General features: G+C 32.1%; 2 protein-coding genes across 2 annotated transcripts in view; both read right to left on the bottom strand.

The window, feature by feature from the left end:
* Nucleotides 1–20: 20 nt before the first annotated feature.
* LOC111417409 (transmembrane protein 115) lies at nt 21–1,439 on the bottom strand. The gene is made up of 3 exons (XM_023049679.2): nt 590–1,439; nt 359–532; nt 21–300 (listed from the first exon to the last, which is right to left on the bottom strand). The coding sequence occupies exons 1-3, from the start codon at nt 1,294–1,296 to the stop codon at nt 90–92; spliced, it is 1,092 nt and encodes a 363-aa protein (XP_022905447.1). The 5' UTR covers nt 1,297–1,439; the 3' UTR covers nt 21–89.
* Nucleotides 1,440–4,290: 2,851 nt separating this feature from the next.
* The window catches only part of LOC111417349 (CUB and Sushi multiple domains furrowed), a 31,438-nt gene continuing 16,953 nt past the window's right edge, over nt 4,291–18,775 (bottom strand). The window contains exons 2-15 of the mRNA XM_023049596.2: nt 16,391–16,567; nt 15,935–16,240; nt 14,647–14,769; nt 14,299–14,589; nt 9,418–9,567; nt 8,955–9,131; nt 8,365–8,898; nt 8,139–8,312; nt 7,664–8,083; nt 5,508–5,687; nt 5,278–5,451; nt 5,050–5,226; nt 4,895–5,000; nt 4,291–4,842 (exon numbers count right to left, since the gene is read on the bottom strand). Coding sequence (XP_022905364.1) covers nt 4,578–4,842; nt 4,895–5,000; nt 5,050–5,226; nt 5,278–5,451; nt 5,508–5,687; nt 7,664–8,083; nt 8,139–8,312; nt 8,365–8,898; nt 8,955–9,131; nt 9,418–9,567; nt 14,299–14,589; nt 14,647–14,769; nt 15,935–16,240; nt 16,391–16,567 — 3,254 coding nt within the window. The 3' untranslated portion in view covers nt 4,291–4,577. The remainder of the gene's footprint in view (nt 4,843–4,894; nt 5,001–5,049; nt 5,227–5,277; nt 5,452–5,507; nt 5,688–7,663; nt 8,084–8,138; nt 8,313–8,364; nt 8,899–8,954; nt 9,132–9,417; nt 9,568–14,298; nt 14,590–14,646; nt 14,770–15,934; nt 16,241–16,390; nt 16,568–18,775) is intronic.

Raw genomic sequence — 18,775 nt, 5'->3', positions numbered from 1 at the left:
GGTTTTAATAAAACCATAAATAACAGTAAATTATATATTAAAAAATAAAATAACAATGTTGTTCTGTACATATGTAAAGAAAGTTAATGTTATGTCATTGGAATTACTGTAGATGGTGCGCTGGGTGATTTTGGGAGGGTTTTTGGACTGGGTACATTCGAAGAAGTTGAGGGGATTGGTGGTGTCCCTTGCATAACGCTGGGCATCGCCACTTTTACATTTGACTTTGGTAATAACGGTTGTTTATCTTGAGATTGAGATTTTGAAAGTCGTTCACTCAATGCTTTCAAAGCAATTTGTCTAAAACAATTTTGAAAAAAAATTTGTAAATTACAAAAATTATTTAATTCAAACTTACCTTCTACGTTCTGTATCTAATTGATCAGCACTTGAAACTGATATAGTAACACCTGTAGGATTTGCAATATCAAATCTCCTTATAACTTTATTACAAAGCCCAATTTTGACAAACAGCCCATAAATAGTATTACTAACAATAGCAATAGGTGGTTGAATTACATTTGGGAAGAAACTAACACACAAAATACTCTTAATAAAAGAAAATAAAATTAATTAATATTAATTTTACCTTGCAAAAGTAAAATAATCAGCCATATCTCCCCTAGTACCATTCGAATGCCTTTGATAAAATCTTAAATAAATCCAACTAATAAGTAACCCGCTAAGAAACATGGTTGGATAAGTCCCTTCTAATAAACCCACCAACCAAAGTAATAATGACAAAAAGAATACAAGTAAAGGTACATTTCGATTGCTTAATTTTCCTAAAGGTGTCTTAATCAATATTAAATCAGGCATGATTTGTTTAACAGCTACACTAACTCCCGCTATGTACCCCGCCAATCCGTGGATGTGCACAGAAAATAATAAGTATGCATTAAACGAAAAAGCATACAAGATAAAATAAAACGTAGTGCTTATAATTGCTACTCCCAGATTTACAATAGCAAAAAAAGTTAACATCTCCATCTGGCCCCATAACGGTTCAATCAGTTTTCCACACAATCCCACCGTTATAATATCGACTAAAACCTCCCAAAAATGGATTTCCAAGAAACAAAACGTAAATGCAGTCCATATCCAAAACGATGGTGGCATCAATAGCCCCGGTGTAACCGAAATAACATGTACCGCTGTTTCCGAATACGAAAGACAATACGTAAAGATCACTACGGCACATATAAACTTCACGGAGGCGCTTGTATTGCCTAAAAGAGCAGCAGACTGTTGCTTTAGATAGGGCAAGTTTCTACCCACCGTCTTAAAGATTGCCATTACGAGAATTACTTTATAAATTCATTTGAGTGATTTCTTGCGAAAACATTTGTGCTATCTTTTGGGTTTTATTGGGAAATTTTCTATTTTTAATGTGAAAAACTGCTTGTTGTGTCACCGAATGTAAAGGATAATATTTTGACAACATCTGTCAAATGATACCAACTTAAACCTAAATAAACTTAACAGTAAGTAACTGTAATTCATGTTTATTACAACTTCAAATAATTTTTTGCTTTTCTACATTTCTTTTGATTTTCTAGAATGAAGGTTGCAACTAATTTATACGGGCGTAAATAGTAGAGGTTTTTAATTAATAACAAAAGTTATGATGGTCCCTATAAACGCTGTTGTTATGAACGTATCCCCCCGCAAAGGCCTTGCTGTGACGTCATTGGAAGAATTGACATTTCTAAGTTTTTATTTACACAGTGTATTTCACTTAAGAAGCAATACACAAAAATATAAAGATAATAATAATAAGATAATCGTAAAGAATTCGAATTGTTTTAAAATTAATAAAAATTTAGTTAGAATTGATAAAAAATCGAAATAAAATTTTATTATTTTAAGGTTATCCAACTTGACTCGGTTACCATGGTAATTAAGATCCAAACATTGCCATTGTAGTTGCTTCTCAAAATTGACGTTGAATTTAAGTTTTTTTAATGAAAAACACATAATTAATTGGATTTAAAGGTTGTATTTAATTCAAAATGGGTAAATGGATGAAATTATAAGCAAGGTAAGTGGATTAAATCAAAAAAATGATATTTAAAATATTAAAATGTACAAGAATATAAGGTTGAATAACAATTAAAACTAGAACTAACACTAGACCTAGAACTAGAAAGTTTTAGGTTTAGCCGAGCGTCTTAGAGGAATGTTTATAAATAATTTATAGAGAATTAAATTCCATTTCTGACAGGCTAAAAAATATGGGGCGTTCCATTTAAAATTTTCGACTTTCTCGCCATTGAATATGGAGAAACAGTAATTCAATTTTTGACCACCTGTATAAGATACCCCAAACTCCAAATAACTTGAAAACGAAAAACGCTAGGTACCAATAACTTTTATCAAAGTCAACCTATTTTCTACTTACAATTAAACGGTGTAATAAAAACTACAGCATTCCATTTAAAATAACGAAGTTATGGTCTACTTCCGGTAGACCGGAAGTGGCGGCCATCTTGAAAATATTTTAGATCGAAAGTTGTGAATGAATAACCGTATATAAAAATAGAATAGTAACCCATGCTACCAAAATTTCAAATCTCTACCCTTCCTCTACGAATAGTGGAACCTGAAAAAGTTCTAACGAACCAGTTACGTGACATTTTAAATTTGAAGTTAGTTTCCAAAAAGTTGCTTATATCTCGACTACTATTGGAATTAAACGTATCATGTTTGGGCTCATTTTAAAGGATTTTTCACGACAATTACAAATATGTCAAAATTGACTTTGACATTTCTAACCGGAAGTTGACTATAACTTCATTAATATTGAAGATAAATATGTCATGTTTGTACTTATTTTAAAGGATTTTTAATGAAGATTACAAATATGTCAAAATTGAGGTTGACATTTTAAATCTGAAGTTAGTTATCATATAATAGACAAATGGACAACTTCATGGTGTTCTTTTATGATGTATTCTTTATTAAAAAAACCATTAAAATGAGTCCAAACATGATGCTGCTAGATATCACTATGTTGTACATTTTTATTGTACTAAAACTAGAACTAACACTAGACCTAGAACTAGAAATGCGTCTGAAGACGCACGGCTAAACCCGATACTTTCTAGTTCTAGGTCTAGTGTTAGTTCTAGTTTTAATTGTTACTAAGCGTTAAAATGTCTATTTTTACTGAAATATAAAACTAACATTAAATCCTGGCATTCGACAATAGGATTCTATTATTTAATCTTGTGATTGATGAAATCATAAAAAAGTCAAGATGGACAGGGGCTACAAAATGGGTGATCAGGAATTTGTGATTCTCTGTTATGTTGATGACGCGATCCTCTTTGCGGAAAACGAGAACGATCTACAGAGAAACTTGCAAACATTTAACAACATAGCGAAACAATTGAAACATGTCCATTGCTGCACAAAAAACTAAGTGCATGACAACAACGAAAGAGCCACTTTGATGTAAAATGGAAGTGAACCAGAAGATAATAGAATAAGTCATGACATTCAGGTACTTGGCAGTTGAACTATCAAGTTACGGTAATATTGAAGAGGAAGTATCCTGACAAGTCAGGAAAGCTAGTAAAACCGCAGGCTGCTTAAACAATACTTTATGGAAGAACAAATATCTACATATTTACCGATCTTATGTCTAAAACAAAACGGATATTGGAAACGGCAAAAATGAAGATACTTCGCAGAACTCTAAACGGTAGAGAAAGAAGCGAAGACATAAGAACATTTTGTGGAGTGGAAAATATCAACAATTTGGACACATAAATGGAAGAAAAAATGGGATAAGATAGGCTAGTGAAAAGGGCCAGGGATAAATCGCCGCTAGGTAAACGAAGCCTAGAATGACCAAGGAAAAGATGGAGCGACAATTTGCGCACAGAATAGAGGCATTATTGATGAAGAACTGGCTTTAAGCCTGAGTGGAGAAAATAGAAGAAGAAACTAATAACATTACAAAATACGAATAGTATAGTAGTTGCCTTTTTGAGGCACTTTCTCAATCACTTAAAGTTTGAAGGGCTACATCGGTATAGTAACAGTTATTTTGTGATATAGTTTAAGTAAAATCTAGTATTAAAACCTAATAAAAATAATCTTTATTTACTTTACATCTTTTACAAAAATTCTCAGTCATACTTATACTACACAATACATCACACCATTTAAAACAGGTTTTAAACGTTTAACGCAAACTTTTAAATGTAGAAAACAAGTTTTAAATCACATACTGTGTGCAAATAACTATAGACATATAGTACAAATAATTTACATGTTACAAAATATACATTTTCTATTCATACGAGTTCTTAAAAAAATTCTTTGTGGTGTGGTAATCTTAAGTTTTACCTGTCTACATAGAAATATTGAATCATCTACGATAATATTAATGTTTTTAGATGACAGTTTAGTTGTAGGGATCACAAACGATTGTATTACTAATCATAAGTACATATGTTTAGGACTTTGTTCTTCACTTATTAGTTATTAGAGTTGTTAAATCTCAGTTCTAATCCCACTTATTCCTTTTAAATCGTAATTATTTCATTTTCTACACATTTTTAGGTTTTCTACCTAACAGCGACTCCGTTTATTGTTACCATGTTACCATTTCTTCCTACAGGTTCTGGTTCATAAGTACCACTATCTCGTCCAGACTCATCATACGGAGAATCGTACAACGTCTCTGCGTTTTCATATAAATTCTTTGATATTTGTGACGCATATCCATTCCTATCACTTAATGTTGCGTAACTCATCACTGCCGCGTTTCTATCTTCTTTTCTTTCGGCACTTTCAACGTTTTCCGTATTTTTAACAGGTACAGCTTTTCTTCTACAAAAAAAATTAGTGTGATAAACTTGAAAATTAAAGATGAATAACTTACAATTTATAGTAGGTTAATCCAATTACTAATAGTAAAAAGAAGATTACTCCTGCTCCGATACCAATATTAGTACCAATATTGGAATCTTGCGGTTCTTCAACAGCAACTAAAATTTAATTATGTTAATAACGAATAGATTGATGATTTATTTGTACCTTCACAACGAGGTTCATCACCAGACCAATCTCCGGTATCCATACATTTTCTCAAATATGGCCCAATACGATTATATTGAGGCACACAATGATATTCTATAGCACTGTTATAAACAGTTCCGTTTGTTACCAAAACTCTTCCGTTCTCAATTTTCGGTGGATGTTTGCAATTGACAGCTTAAAAAAAAATTTCAATATGATGTTTAATAAGTCTATAACATTTCTTACGAGTACAAACAGGGGCCCTTCCACTCCAAATTCCATTCTTTAAACAAATCCTAGTTGAATTTCCTTGCATTACGTGTCCTCTTGGACACATGTAATGCACAATTCCGCCCACACTAAATGTACTCACGTGGAATGTAACTCCTTCCAATGAATCGGGATTTTTACATTGAATTTCTAAACAACAAAATAAAATAAGGATTGAGTTCTATTTCTTTACTGAATGAGATTACCTTTACAAACTGGCGCTTCTCCGCTCCACGTTCCATTTTCTAAACATAATCTTCTCGAAATTCCGTCTCTTTCAAAGTTTGAGTCGCACTCATAAAGTGCCAAAGCTCCGTAATAAGATGCGTTTGATGCTAATGTTACTTTTCCGTTTATTAAGTTATCAGGAACACCGCAATTAACATCTGTTATTTAGAAATACGTGATTAGTAAGAGGTACTAAAAATAATTCATTTTTTTATGTTAACTAACATCGAGTAACTTAAGATTCAAGTTACAGAGATATATTTGTGACAGAAAATTAGCAGAGATTAATTATAACTTAAAATTGAATGTCAATGATGGATCAGAAATGATTTGATATGCTTTTTTCATTGATTCAAGGAGGTATGCTACCTTTGAAATTTAAAAAATGTGTTTTTTTCTCGTTTAAAGTGTATTTTAGATTGTCTAGAATGAGAATCCAAGCCACCTATAACTTTTTTGTGTTTCCTTTTTACTCGATTATATGTATATGTAGGTATTTTGACGTTAGTTAGACATTCAGTTTCCTTTTCGCACATTTCAACGGTGAAAGTTAAAAATAAGTATGGGTGGTAAAAAAGGAATGCGAGGTTCTTCATATCGTGCAGTGAGACGTACAGTACGTGGCAGAAAACCTTTTAATCGTCATATTTTGAAACATCAAAGTGAGAGTGTGACCAGTGCAGCTAAGAAGTTAAAAATAGCGAAGATAACTACAACATCAACGTTGATGCAGCATTTGGATACCGTTTCATTGATTTTGTTTCTATTTTTACTGCATTTGCTAATATTGTTGTTTTGCAAAGAAGGTGAATCAAAAAATTAATATTTGTTATGAGACTACTTGATATTGGAATGGTATTACAAAGTTTTGCGCTTTTATGTGTTTTCCATTCTTTTTATGATAAAGTAATTACGATAATTGCACTTGCAACAAGAGCCGTGCACGACAAATGTTTTTCGAAGGCAGCCAGCAAAGAAACAGAATTATCCATTCAGAATAACCAAGTAGGAGGAATAACAGTTTCTGGTGATGGAACATGGAAGAAGAGGGGATTTTCATCTCTACTTGGTGGAACAACATTGATTGGCGTACGCATAAAATAGTTGATCTGGAAATAAAGTCAAAAATTTGCAGAAAGTGCAGTTACTGGAAAGGTAAAGAAGACACTGCAGAATACCAAGATTGGGTGGAAGATCATAAAGAAAAATGTGATATAAACAATACGGGATCTTCAGGAAAAATGGAAGTGGATTCCGTTATAGAGATGTTTTAACGATCCGAAGAAAAGTATAATTTGAAGTACTGTTTTTACATAGGAGATGGAAACAGCAAAACTTTCAAAGGTATTATGGACTCCAAACTGACGTACAATATGCTGGCGTATGGGTGTAAAAGCCAGCAATGAAGAACTTTCCAGAGAAGATCTTTTGACAAGATGTTTAAGGGGATACACAAAAGTTATAATGAAAGTTACAACGTTGTGGTCTATGGCACCAAAAACGGTTCATGGTAGCAAGAAAGTGGTTGGCATCTCGTCCGATATTGCCTCTTGTAATTTTAATGACGGTCTTACAAGTATTATGGAAATAATGCAAGTACTAAAGTTAGTATTTTGAGTTTTGCCACGAACGTCGCATTGCCCACGCTGTACGCTCCATGACCAATGAGGCTAAAGAAGCTCGTAGAAACTTATAGTCAGACGATTAGCTGCAGAAAGAGAGAATAATCATCAGGAAGGACAAATGCACGAATCGCTAATTAGAGGCTTCGACAGAAAATATTTAAGTTTTCGTATTGATCAACTTTAAACATTATGACATTTCTGGTAAAATTGGCACCATTTTGCCAAAACTGAATATTTAAAAAAAATCCTACGTAGTTCCGTAGTTTTTGAGTTTAAAAAAGTAATCGTTCTCGAAATTTGAGTATTCGACTTCCGGTTTAGGAGAAATCCTGCACACCAATGCGGACATCTAGCCGGCACAATTTTAATTACTGTTAATAAATAAAATACGTTTTTAAAACTAGAAAAGCTGCTTATAAAAACCCCACAATCCGTTTTTGAAAGCATTTTTCCCCACGTAGCAAAAAGATCTTAAAAGTTATATTTATTTAAGTCTCCAAATAACTTACAAACACATTGAGGAACATCACCACTCCAATTACCAGTATCTTCACAAGTTCTAAGAGGTTCCCCAATAACTTTATATCCACGTTCACATCTATACTTAGATATTGCACCGATTTTATAAGACCTCGCCCCTTCATTTGAAGATTCGGATGTTCTAATTAATGTTCGACCGTACATCCTATCGTTGCCGGTCACCGAAAGAATGCTGTGTTCTGGTATACTCGGTTCACTACATCTTATTTCTTCGCATTTCGGTGCATTATCACTCCATTGTTTAGTTTCTAAGCAAGTTCTTCTTGGGACGCCACTAAGTCTGTAGTAGTTTGCGCATGAGTAATGAATTATACTGTCTAAATATGTTGTATCGTTAACGTATGTTATTTTTCCGTTTGGTAAAGCAGCTACTTTTCCACAATCAATATCTAAAAAATTTTGATCAATATGGCTTTTTAATTAAGTTTTTTTAGATTAGCTTACATTCGCAAGTTGGTGCAGATTTAGACCATTCCCCTTCCCTTGTGCATGTTCTTACAGCTTCTCCTCTTAATAAGAAACCTTCTTCGCAATGATATTCAATCATTGAGTGTACGTTAAAATCATATCCAACTACATAACTTCCTTCCGCAACTCCTGGTTCATCACAAACAATTACTAAAAATTAATTTAATGTATTAAGTATTAATATATTTATTGATTTATTTACATTCGCAAGATGGTGCATCCGCAGACCATTTTCCTTCTCTAGTACAATGTTGTACACGTTCGCCATCCAACCAGTAATCTTCATCACAAGTATACTCAATATAACTTCCAACAGTAGTTGTATCGTTTTGTAATTTGTATCTTCCATGGTCGATATTTGGAGGTGCCCCGCAATCGACGAATTTACAAGAAGGTGCTTTTCCCGACCATTCCCCGCCAAGTCGACATGATAAAATTGATTGACCAAAAAGGATATAACCCGGTTGACAAGTATAGGTAGCTGTATCCCCAGCTCTATTTCCCGTTGTAGTAACGAGACCTCCTTGACTTGAAGGCGGATTTGGACACCAATCGAATAAACATTTCGCCGCGGACTCCGTCCATAAACCTCCGTCACCACAGGTTCTTTCTTCCTTTCCAAATAAAGTGTAGTTTTCATGACAAGAATAAATTGCTACCGCGCCGTGCGATGTTCTTTTATCCTTTAATTCAACTGTGCCGTGTTCTAATAGTGGTAGTGATCCACAATCAATATCTTAAATGCAAAATAGGTGTCAAAAAAGAATAAGTTTGAATAAATTTTTTATTTACATTTACAACTTGGAGCCATTCCAGTCCAAAATCCATCTCGCCCACAAGTTCTATTTCCGGATCCCTCTAACATGTGCCCCAATGGACACTGATAACTAATGTTTGCTCCTATGCTGTTATTAGTTCCTATTATTGTGGTATTAAGCAATTTATCCGGACTACCACATGACGGCGGTTCTAAAAGAATTTTAATTAAATTATTAGCATTATAAACTTTCTTAACCACACCCTCATTACTCAATTCAAGATTTAATAATAAGATGTTATCGACAAAATTAATTAATGAATTAATTTTATTGATACAATTTTTCTTATATAATTCAATCAACAAAATAAGTTATATAAGAAAGTTTTCTTTGTTGTCTCAAGAATTGACCTCTTTCCATTAGTCTCGCTTGAATTCTTACCTCCCAATCTATCCTTCAAACATTCTAGGCATATAATAGATAATAAATAAACTTACTATGTTGGCATATCCAATGTAAATAATCTAGATTACAACCCACGTCGTTCCATAACCAACTGCTTCCTCCGTCTAAAACCACACAATTCTGTTCCCCGTTATAGTTGTTGGGTTGATTTTTTCCCCACGAAGGTCTTAATACAGGGTCACCTGTAAATCGAATAACAAACTGGAGTTGAAGGCGAACCGCAACGACACCGAGGTGACGAGATAAATGATTTCTACTTATTTATTTATCTTCGTGTATATTTCAATTTTCAATATAGAGTTGTGACTTTCCTAATTTCATTGTTAAGGAGGAATTGAGGTCGGAAAAAATCCGCGTGCAAAGAAATGGTGGGAGAAAAAGGAAAACCACGTAATATAACGGAAAAGTATCATCATCGTTGTTAATCTGATGAGAAACTTCTATAATAGAGTATAAAGTTTCCTTTGAGAAAAAATTATTGTGGAAACATACCCAATTTAAAGACTCCAAGTATATTTGATGAATTTAACGTTAAATATAATAAATAAAATGTTAACTTTAATAAAGTAAAGAAATGAAAGAATTAGTAACGGTTATGAAAATGTTATAGACTTAAATCATTTTATGGTTGAGCAATTTTTAAAGGAACATAATGTCATAAATTATTGCCGTTTATGTTTAATAATCCATGAATGGTGTGAAATTTTCGTTCTAATTGATGATATGTAAGTGTTACGGCTTTAATTAGACTAAATTTAAATAAAACTAGGATGCGCGATTACTTAAGGAGGTCTGTGTGTAAGCAGACGTCTGAAATCGATACGCTCTAGATATTCTTGCACATACTATAAGTGCGTTTTTATCAAACAGGAAAATTGTGATTTCTAATTTACACATTGCCTTTACCTCATTCGTCATTAAAGTGAAAACATGTATTAATACAAATAATTTAAAAAAAATGTAACCAGGTTATAAACTAGACTAGTTCAGACTTAGTTTCTAATATTATTTTATTTTGTTTAATACAGTAAAATTTCAATGTATGGAAAGTCTGTTATATGAAAAATTTTTAATTTTTAGATATAATATGTTCCTTGTCCTACAAAGTAATAGTTCCAAATACCTGTTCCTCTGTTCCTAACGATATAGCATAAATTCCCAAAATATCAAAATAGGATGATTTTACTCAATAAAATCAATTATAACCTAAGTACTAAAACTGATGGAGAAAGACGTTATGAATAAAAAATATTCATAATGCATCAAGAAATCATAATCCATACTTATTTCATATTTATCTATCACCAGTTTCTAATGATATAGCATAAATCCTCAAAATGGACGATTTTTCTTAATAAAATCAACTATAACGTATGTACCAAATCTGATGGGGATAGACGTTATGAATAAATAATGTTCTAAATTCATCAACAAATCATAATCCAGAATGATTTCATATTTATCTATCATCAGTTTTTAGTGATATAATAAAAATCATAACATCAACTATAACGTAAGTACTAAAACTGATGGAAAAAGACGTCATGAATAAAAAATATTCCTAATGCATGAATAGATCATAATCCAGAATGATTTCATATGTATCTATCACCAGTTTCGAATGATATAGCATAAATCCCTAAAATGACCAAATTGGACGGTTTTTCTTAATAAAATCAACTATAACAAAAGTACTAAAACTGATGGAGAAAGATGTTATGAATAAAAAATATTCCTTATGCATCAAGAAATCAGAATTCATACTTATTTCATATTTATCTATCACCAGCTTCTAGTGACATGATATAAATTACACAATGTCAAAATTGAACAATTTTTCTTCATAAAATCAATTATAACCTAACTACTAAAACTGGTGGAGAAAGACGTTATTTATGCATAAAAATGTTTTTAATGCATCAAGAAATCATAATCCATAGTTATTTTATATTTATTTATCACCAGTTTCTAATGATATAGCATAAATCCCCAAAATTGGATGATTTTTCTTAATAAAATCAACTATAATGTAACTACTAAAACTGATGGAGATAGACGTTATGAATAAATAATGTTCCAAATTCATCAACAAATCATAATCCAGAATGATTTCATATTTATCTATCATCAGTTTCTAGTGATACAACATAAATCACAAAATGTCAAATTAGACGGTTTTTCTTAATAAAATCAACTATAACGTAAGTACTAAAACTGATGGAGAAAGACGTGATGAATAAAAAATGTTCCTAATGCATCAAGAAATCATAATCCATACTTATTTCATATTTATCTATCATCAGTTTCTAATGTTATAGCATAAATCCCCAAAATGGACGATTTTTCTTAATAAAATCAACTATAACATAAGTACCAAATCTGATGGAGATAGACGTAATGAATAAATAATGTTCCAAATTCATCAATAAATCATAATCCAGAATGATTTCATATTTATCTATCACCAGTTTTCAGTGATATACATAACATAAATCACAAAATGTCAAATTAGACGATTTTTCTTAATAAAATCAACTATAACGTAAGTACTAAAACTGATGGAGAAAGACGTCATGAATAAAAAATATTCCTAATGCATCAATAGATTATAATCCAGAATGATTTCATATGTATCTATCACCAGTTTCGAATGATATAGCATAAATCCCCAAAATGACAAAATTGGACGGTTTTCTTAATAAAATCAACTATAACGAAAGTACTAAAACTGATGGAGAAAGATGTTATGAATAAAAAATATTCCTTATGCATAAAGAAAGCAGAATTCATACTTATTTCATATTTATCTATCACCAGGTTCTAGTGACATGATATAAATCACTCAATGTCAAAATTGAACAATTTTTCTTGACAAAATCAATTATAACCTAACTACTAAAACTGGTGGAGAAAGATGTTATGCATAAAAAATGTTTTTAATGCATCAAGAAATCATAATCCATAGTTATTTTATATTTATCTATCACCAGTTTCTAATGATATAGCATAAATCCCCAAAATTGGATGATTTTTCTTAATAAAATCAACTATAATGTAACTACTAAAACTAATGGAGATAGACGTTATGAATAAATAATGTTCCAAATTCAGCAACAAATCATAATCCAGAATGATTTGATATTTATCTATCATCATTTGCTAGTGATATAACATAAATCACAAAATGTCAAATTAGACGGTTTTTCTTAATAAAATCAACTATAACGTAAGTATTAAAACTGATGGAGAAAGACGCCATGAATAAAAATTGTTCTTAATGCAACAATAGATTACAATCCAGAATGATTCCATATGTATCTATCACCAATTTCTAATGATATAGCAGAAATCCTCAAAATGTCAAAATTGGACGGTTTTTCTTAATAAAATCAACTATAACGAAAGTATTAAAACTGATGGAGAAAGATGTTATGAATAAAAAATATTCCTTATGCATCAAGAAGAATTCATACTTACATATTTCATATTTATCTATCACCAGCTTCTAGTGACATGATATAAATCACGCAATGTCAAAATTGAACAATTTTTCTTGATAAAATCAATTATAACCTAACTGCTAAAACTGGTGGAGAAACACGTTATGAATAAAAAATGTTTCTAATGCATCAATAGATGATAATCCAGAATGATTTCATATGTATCTATCACCAGTTTCTAATCATACAGCACAAATCCCCAAAATATAAAAATTCGACGATTTTTTTTAATAAAATCAACTATAACGTAAGTACTAAAACTGATGGACAAAGACGTTATGAATGTTCCTAATGGATTAATAGATCATAATCCATAATGATTTCATATTTATCTATCACCAGTTACTAATGATATAACATAAATCCGCCAAAATTGGACGATTTACCTTAATAAAATCAACTATAACGTAAGTACTCAAACTGATGGAGATAGACGTTATGAATAAAAAATGTTCCTAATGCATCAATAGATCATAATCCATAATGATTTCATATGTATCTATCAGCAGTTTCTAATTATACAGCATAAATTCCCAAAATGTAAAAATTCGACGATATATCTTAATAAAATCAACTATAACGTAAGTACTTAAACTGATGGAGAAAAATGTTATGAATAAAAAATATTTCTTATGCATCAAAAAATCATAATCCATATTTATTTCATATTTATCTATCACCAGTTTCTAGTAACATGGCATAAATCACCAAATTTCAAAATTGCACAATTTTACTTGATATTTTTTATTTTTTAAATTTAGTAACTGTTCCAAGGAACAACATACAAATATTTGTTCCACAGCAACAGGTACAAGTATCGGTTAACACCTATGAAATAGAGCAACTTGAGGAATAACCTGAGTTGAATTCTATCTATGAGCGCTAACCAAAGCTAACATTTATATTTAAATATACTGATGTATTAAATACATGTAGATAATATTAATAGTATGTTCCGTTCTAACGAGGTTCGTAATATCGAGGTTTTACTGTATTTAAATTCTAACCTCTTATTATTACATATGAATGAAATATTTTCCAATTTATTTATCTAGAAATCCGTGAACTATAACAACAATAATTAATAAGTATTACGGTACCCACTCAAGCATGAGTTCGAAGAAAACGCCCATTACTTATCGTGTTTAAAGGTGCAACATCACGAACGAAAGTAAAATTGCTTCCATAATATATTCGTGAACCTACTACATTCACCTTTACAGCAATACGCCAAAAAGGGGACCGCGATTGAGGCCATTTCGATGTTAAAACGGTCGAAAGCACAACCTTCGTATCGCGCCTTTCCATTCGTTAACAAAGCGGATATTGTATTCAAATTCTATTTAAAAGCTAATAACGCAGGAAGAGATAGACGAACACTATCAATAGAAAATCGATAAAGAAGAGACTCACCATTGACCCATTTCCATGTTTTCGCAACGAGACCTGGATCTTTTAGTGCTCCGATCCATACCAGTTGCGTCTTTAGGCTCGGTTTTCTTCGTTCGAGTTCCGCGTATAAAAACGTGGTCGCTGCTTGAGTCATTCCGTGGACCAAATCCCCTCCGTGTCCACGACAGTACGACCTGGCCTCGTCAAAAGAACCACCACGACCTACGCCAAACTCGTAACACGTGTGATCGAACGCGGCGAGTTGAGCATCTTCTGGCGCTAATCTTGGAGCGCACCGATCAATCGAAAATTCTAAAAGAAATACATTATTTTAAAACAATAAATTTTTATTAAACTATTTTTATTTACCATCAGTTGTAAATACTTCCACTTCACAAACAGATAATGAACCTTCAACACCAACTAATTGCAGAAAAACGTGTTGTCCGATAAGAACTCTGGCGCAGGTGAAGGTTTTCGTGATTCCTTCGTCTGAAATGAAGATAATTAAAGATCAAAGATGTTGTTAGAATGGAAATGAATATGTGTTTGGTATTATTTTGAAGCGCTTAAAAACGGAAACCAATTTCCAGGTTTTATTTGTTGGTATTATCTTTTTGCACAAAACACGGAGTTCCATTGCGCAATACATTGTGGAATTAGAAAACAATACAATTTCGCAAAAGTTGCTTACTAAATCGTTTCGGTGCGTGGCCATCTTCAAGGATAAGATTGTGTTACTGACCACAGTATACGGTATCTTCTAGATATTATTTTACTGTGTCTTAAGATGATGGTTTGATAAGTAAAGTTAAATTAAGTTGTGCGTTTATTTTAACTGATTACAGGTGATGGTACTAACAACCAGGAAATGAACTAGATAACCCGCTTTTATTAAAAAATCGTAATGCGGGTATTTATTATTATTTTTTTTAATATAAGGAATAATTAACGAGATTTGAAATGTTATATTGAAAACTATGCGCTTGTGAATCAATGATATAGTACAAAGGCCGAAGCAGTATTTGTGAATACATACTTAGGAAACCCATGAAATGAGGTTACAAGGTTTGAATGCGAGCTGATCGAAGCTTTACATGTGTAAGTTTTAGATACAAACAAAAGTGAGTGATTAGATTGAAAGAAATGTAGGAATCGGGTTGTAAAAGACTTAACGAAAAATTTAGTTGGTAAAAACCATACAGTTTACTTTGATGAAAATTCTATTTTGAATGAAAAAGAAACAGAAAAACATGTCATTGAAGATGTTTCCTTTTTGAAGTTGCAAATAGTCTAATTAGGGTTGCACAAAAAGGGTACCACAAGCAGTAAGGTATGATAAATGAGCATATGCCTGAACGGGTAAGCTCTTCACGCTATTCACTTAGATAGTCTTTTCATAATTTAATTTATACGCTTATTTACAAATAATCTATAAAAATAGTAATGTGTCTAATTACTAATAGTAAGCTTAAAATTATAGTTCTTAATTAATAATTTTTATTGTTTCATGTAAACGACCAATAAATTAATCAATACCACTATAAAATAAACTATTTTACATTTTTTTGTTACGGTCTAAAAATTCTTTCGGTTGAGTAACTATAATTAAGTACCACTAAAAGCCGGAATTCTTTTTTGTGACTTTTTAACGTACCTATTGTTCCCGGAAACCAAGCACACAACGGATTCCTTTGTAAGTCGCTGCTACTATTTCCGACCCTGATCTCTAAATCTTGTAACGGTTGGTGACCACAACAACCCCTCGTCGTAATTCGAACGACTTTGATAGCGTAAGGTCTTAAAAGATCCACCTGCCAGAACGGACTAACTTCTTTTTGCGTTTCCGTACACCTTTTACCATCATGTTCGGTGTTTTTCTCGCCATCGTTAGCATTTTGTGGGTTTCCACCTCGAACTGTTGTCGATTGATTTGCAGGTTTTCTATACGCAATGTTCGTACCTAAATAAAAATGTAAGAAAACGGTTTTTTTAATTCAAAATGCACGCCTGACTTTCACAGCTTAGGGCGTGTTGTGAGAACGTTTCGAGACTTTTAAAGTTCTAAATCGATGTTGAAGCTTGTAAATATGCCAGTTGAGACACGACTTACCGCAAAATGGTAATTCACCGTCCCAGCGACCCGTTGCTCCACACGTCAATAACGTATTTCCAAAGGTTTCGTAGCCATCGTCACAAACGTACTTTGCTGTAGTCCCAGATATTAAAGAGTTTGAACTCAGTGTCACCTTGGCATTTCGTGGAACAGCCGGATGACCACAAACGATGTCTGTAATAAAAAATAAAAATATATAAAATTAATAACCGTAACAATGACTTAAATATAATAATTTCAAAATTAGAATTCATGTAGGTTTCTAAAGAAATTACAAAGTTTTCCATTCAACTTTCATTCGACTTTATACGCAAAAACGCACTCTTCATCACTTTCTCCTCGTAATTTTTGCCCGTAATAAACTCCGTTAACTTCGGTTCAACTCAGAACAATATGGAAGCAATTATTTTCGATTTCATCGTCTATAAAAATAAAATTCGTTTATAAAAAAAGTATTATGTAAAAAGGTTATTGTCTGTTGGAAACGATCCGTTAAAATGCATTTTCTATCCATCTCCGTGCAACATTCCAAGAGACTACTAATAGAGACAATGCGGAATTGGATCAGTCGTTGACATTCTGCTTTTACCAACAAGAAACGTTTTCTTAGTGTCATTCGAATCACGTTTTCTTCGTTCGACAGTTACAATGTACTTATACTGTTATATCGTGTGATGATTTTAAAAGTTTGTACATAAAAAATGTTTACATTATGTATTATCTAATTACAATGATTTATTAGTTAAACTTTAATACTTTGTTGTACATAAAGTTTTTATCATGGTGTAAACGAACAACATTCTATATGGTTAATGATTTCTGACAGTATATAACACATTCTTAAAGCTCACACGCCTCGTTGCTTATGAATTATTCAATACAGAGATCTATTTATGTTAATATCAACACAATATTTTGATTTTATTTTATTAAATTACTCCGTATTTGTTAGTAATAAATTTGAATTCAATTGCTAATGATGTTTCAACCGCTTCATGAGAAAATTACATAAATCTTATTCCTAGAGATTATAACGTGTGAATTCTCCATTTAAGTAGGAATCAATTAATCTATCCTTTTCTACCAATAACTAAAATTTATGTGGTAAACTCGGACTCCTCTTGGTTCGTTCTAAACCGTTCTAACAAGGTTGCATCCAACGGTTTCACAATTACGACATCGAACACGTCTGGTTAATAAATTAGCAATGTTCTTTTCTAGTCAACAAGCGTCCCCGATGATGCAAACGTGTTAAACGTGGATGGGCTAAAATATATTTCTTTGCTACATTTGGGTTAAATATTTTTTATTGTTTCTTGAAGCTCTTTTTTGTATTTAATCTTTTTTCGATCGGAACTATTTTTTCGAAATAATACCCGCGAGACAGTCACGCAACTGATATTTAGCGTTTCAAAGGTACCATAAAAATCAACTACGGTTCTTGCCACACGCTCTACGCCAATGTAATGATTATCCATTGTGAAAGTTCAACGAGAGAACTCGTCGTTCTTATGATCGGCGGAAAGAAGTAGGAATGGTCCGTTTAGGGAGCGGGAGTATAATTTCTTTGTGCACCGCTTTATTATCCATTTAATTCGTTCTCTTTGTAAGATTTACTTCTTTTGTGAATTGTACAATGCGAATTTGTTGGAGTTTCTACGTCTCAAAACCGTTATGAGCAAATTGACGTAGTCTTTCGCATATGAGAGCTAAGTGGAAGGCTAGTCAAGTACCGTAATTTATTATTGAGATGACGTAATTTTACAAGCTACTTGAATTGAATTATATTTTGGTCTCATAAACATAAATGTGACATCTATAGAATGCTATGAAATTGGGACATCCTCCATATTCCTTAATTTAAGATCGTAAACAAAAATAAAATGATATAATGCTGAAAGATACAGATGTTGATGTCAAAGACATAATGATAATATCAAATTTATACTGGAAACAAACAGCAGTTGTACGCTAAGCTAATTAATCTTTGGATGAAGTAGAAACATAAGTGATGTCAGATGATCTTTAGGCTGAGCAACTCGTCAATGAAGCTTTGGAAGATAGTAACGATGGTATACTAATACAGACATTGAACACCAGTAAAACTAAATATATGATTGGAAAGAAAAGTAATAACTATCAGAATCATGGAATTTACGTGAATGGCATCCAACTCCAACGAGTAAACAGAATATCATACTTGGGAAGCATTATTAATGAGCGATGCAACCCCAAGTGAGGAAATTAAGAGTTGAATAGCTAAAGCACAAACAATTTTAATAAAATAAATCTGTTGTACACACGACTTAAACTACGATTTAAAAATCAGAATGCTAAGATACTATATTTTTCCTGTGGTCCTTTACGAGGTCGAGTCCTAGA

Source organism: Onthophagus taurus, chromosome 1 (genome assembly GCF_036711975.1).
Source record: "Onthophagus taurus isolate NC chromosome 1, IU_Otau_3.0, whole genome shotgun sequence".
NCBI lineage: Eukaryota > Metazoa > Arthropoda > Insecta > Coleoptera > Scarabaeidae > Onthophagus > Onthophagus taurus.
The sequence above is the reverse complement of the archived record's forward strand: the minus strand, read 5'-3'. Positions and strand labels throughout refer to the sequence as shown.

Bases quoted from the DNA above. Each gene is read 5' to 3' on its own strand.
- LOC111417409 (XM_023049679.2), bottom strand. From the start codon at position 1,296: ATGGCAATCTTTAAGACGGTGGGTAGAAACTTGCCCTATCTAAAGCAA. The intron at 533-589 runs GTAAAATTAATA...TTTGTGTGTTAG, and splicing joins GATTATTTTACTTTTGCAAG to TTTCTTCCCAAATGTAATTC. The intron at 301-358 runs GTAAGTTTGAAT...AAATTGTTTTAG, and splicing joins TTAGATACAGAACGTAGAAG to ACAAATTGCTTTGAAAGCAT.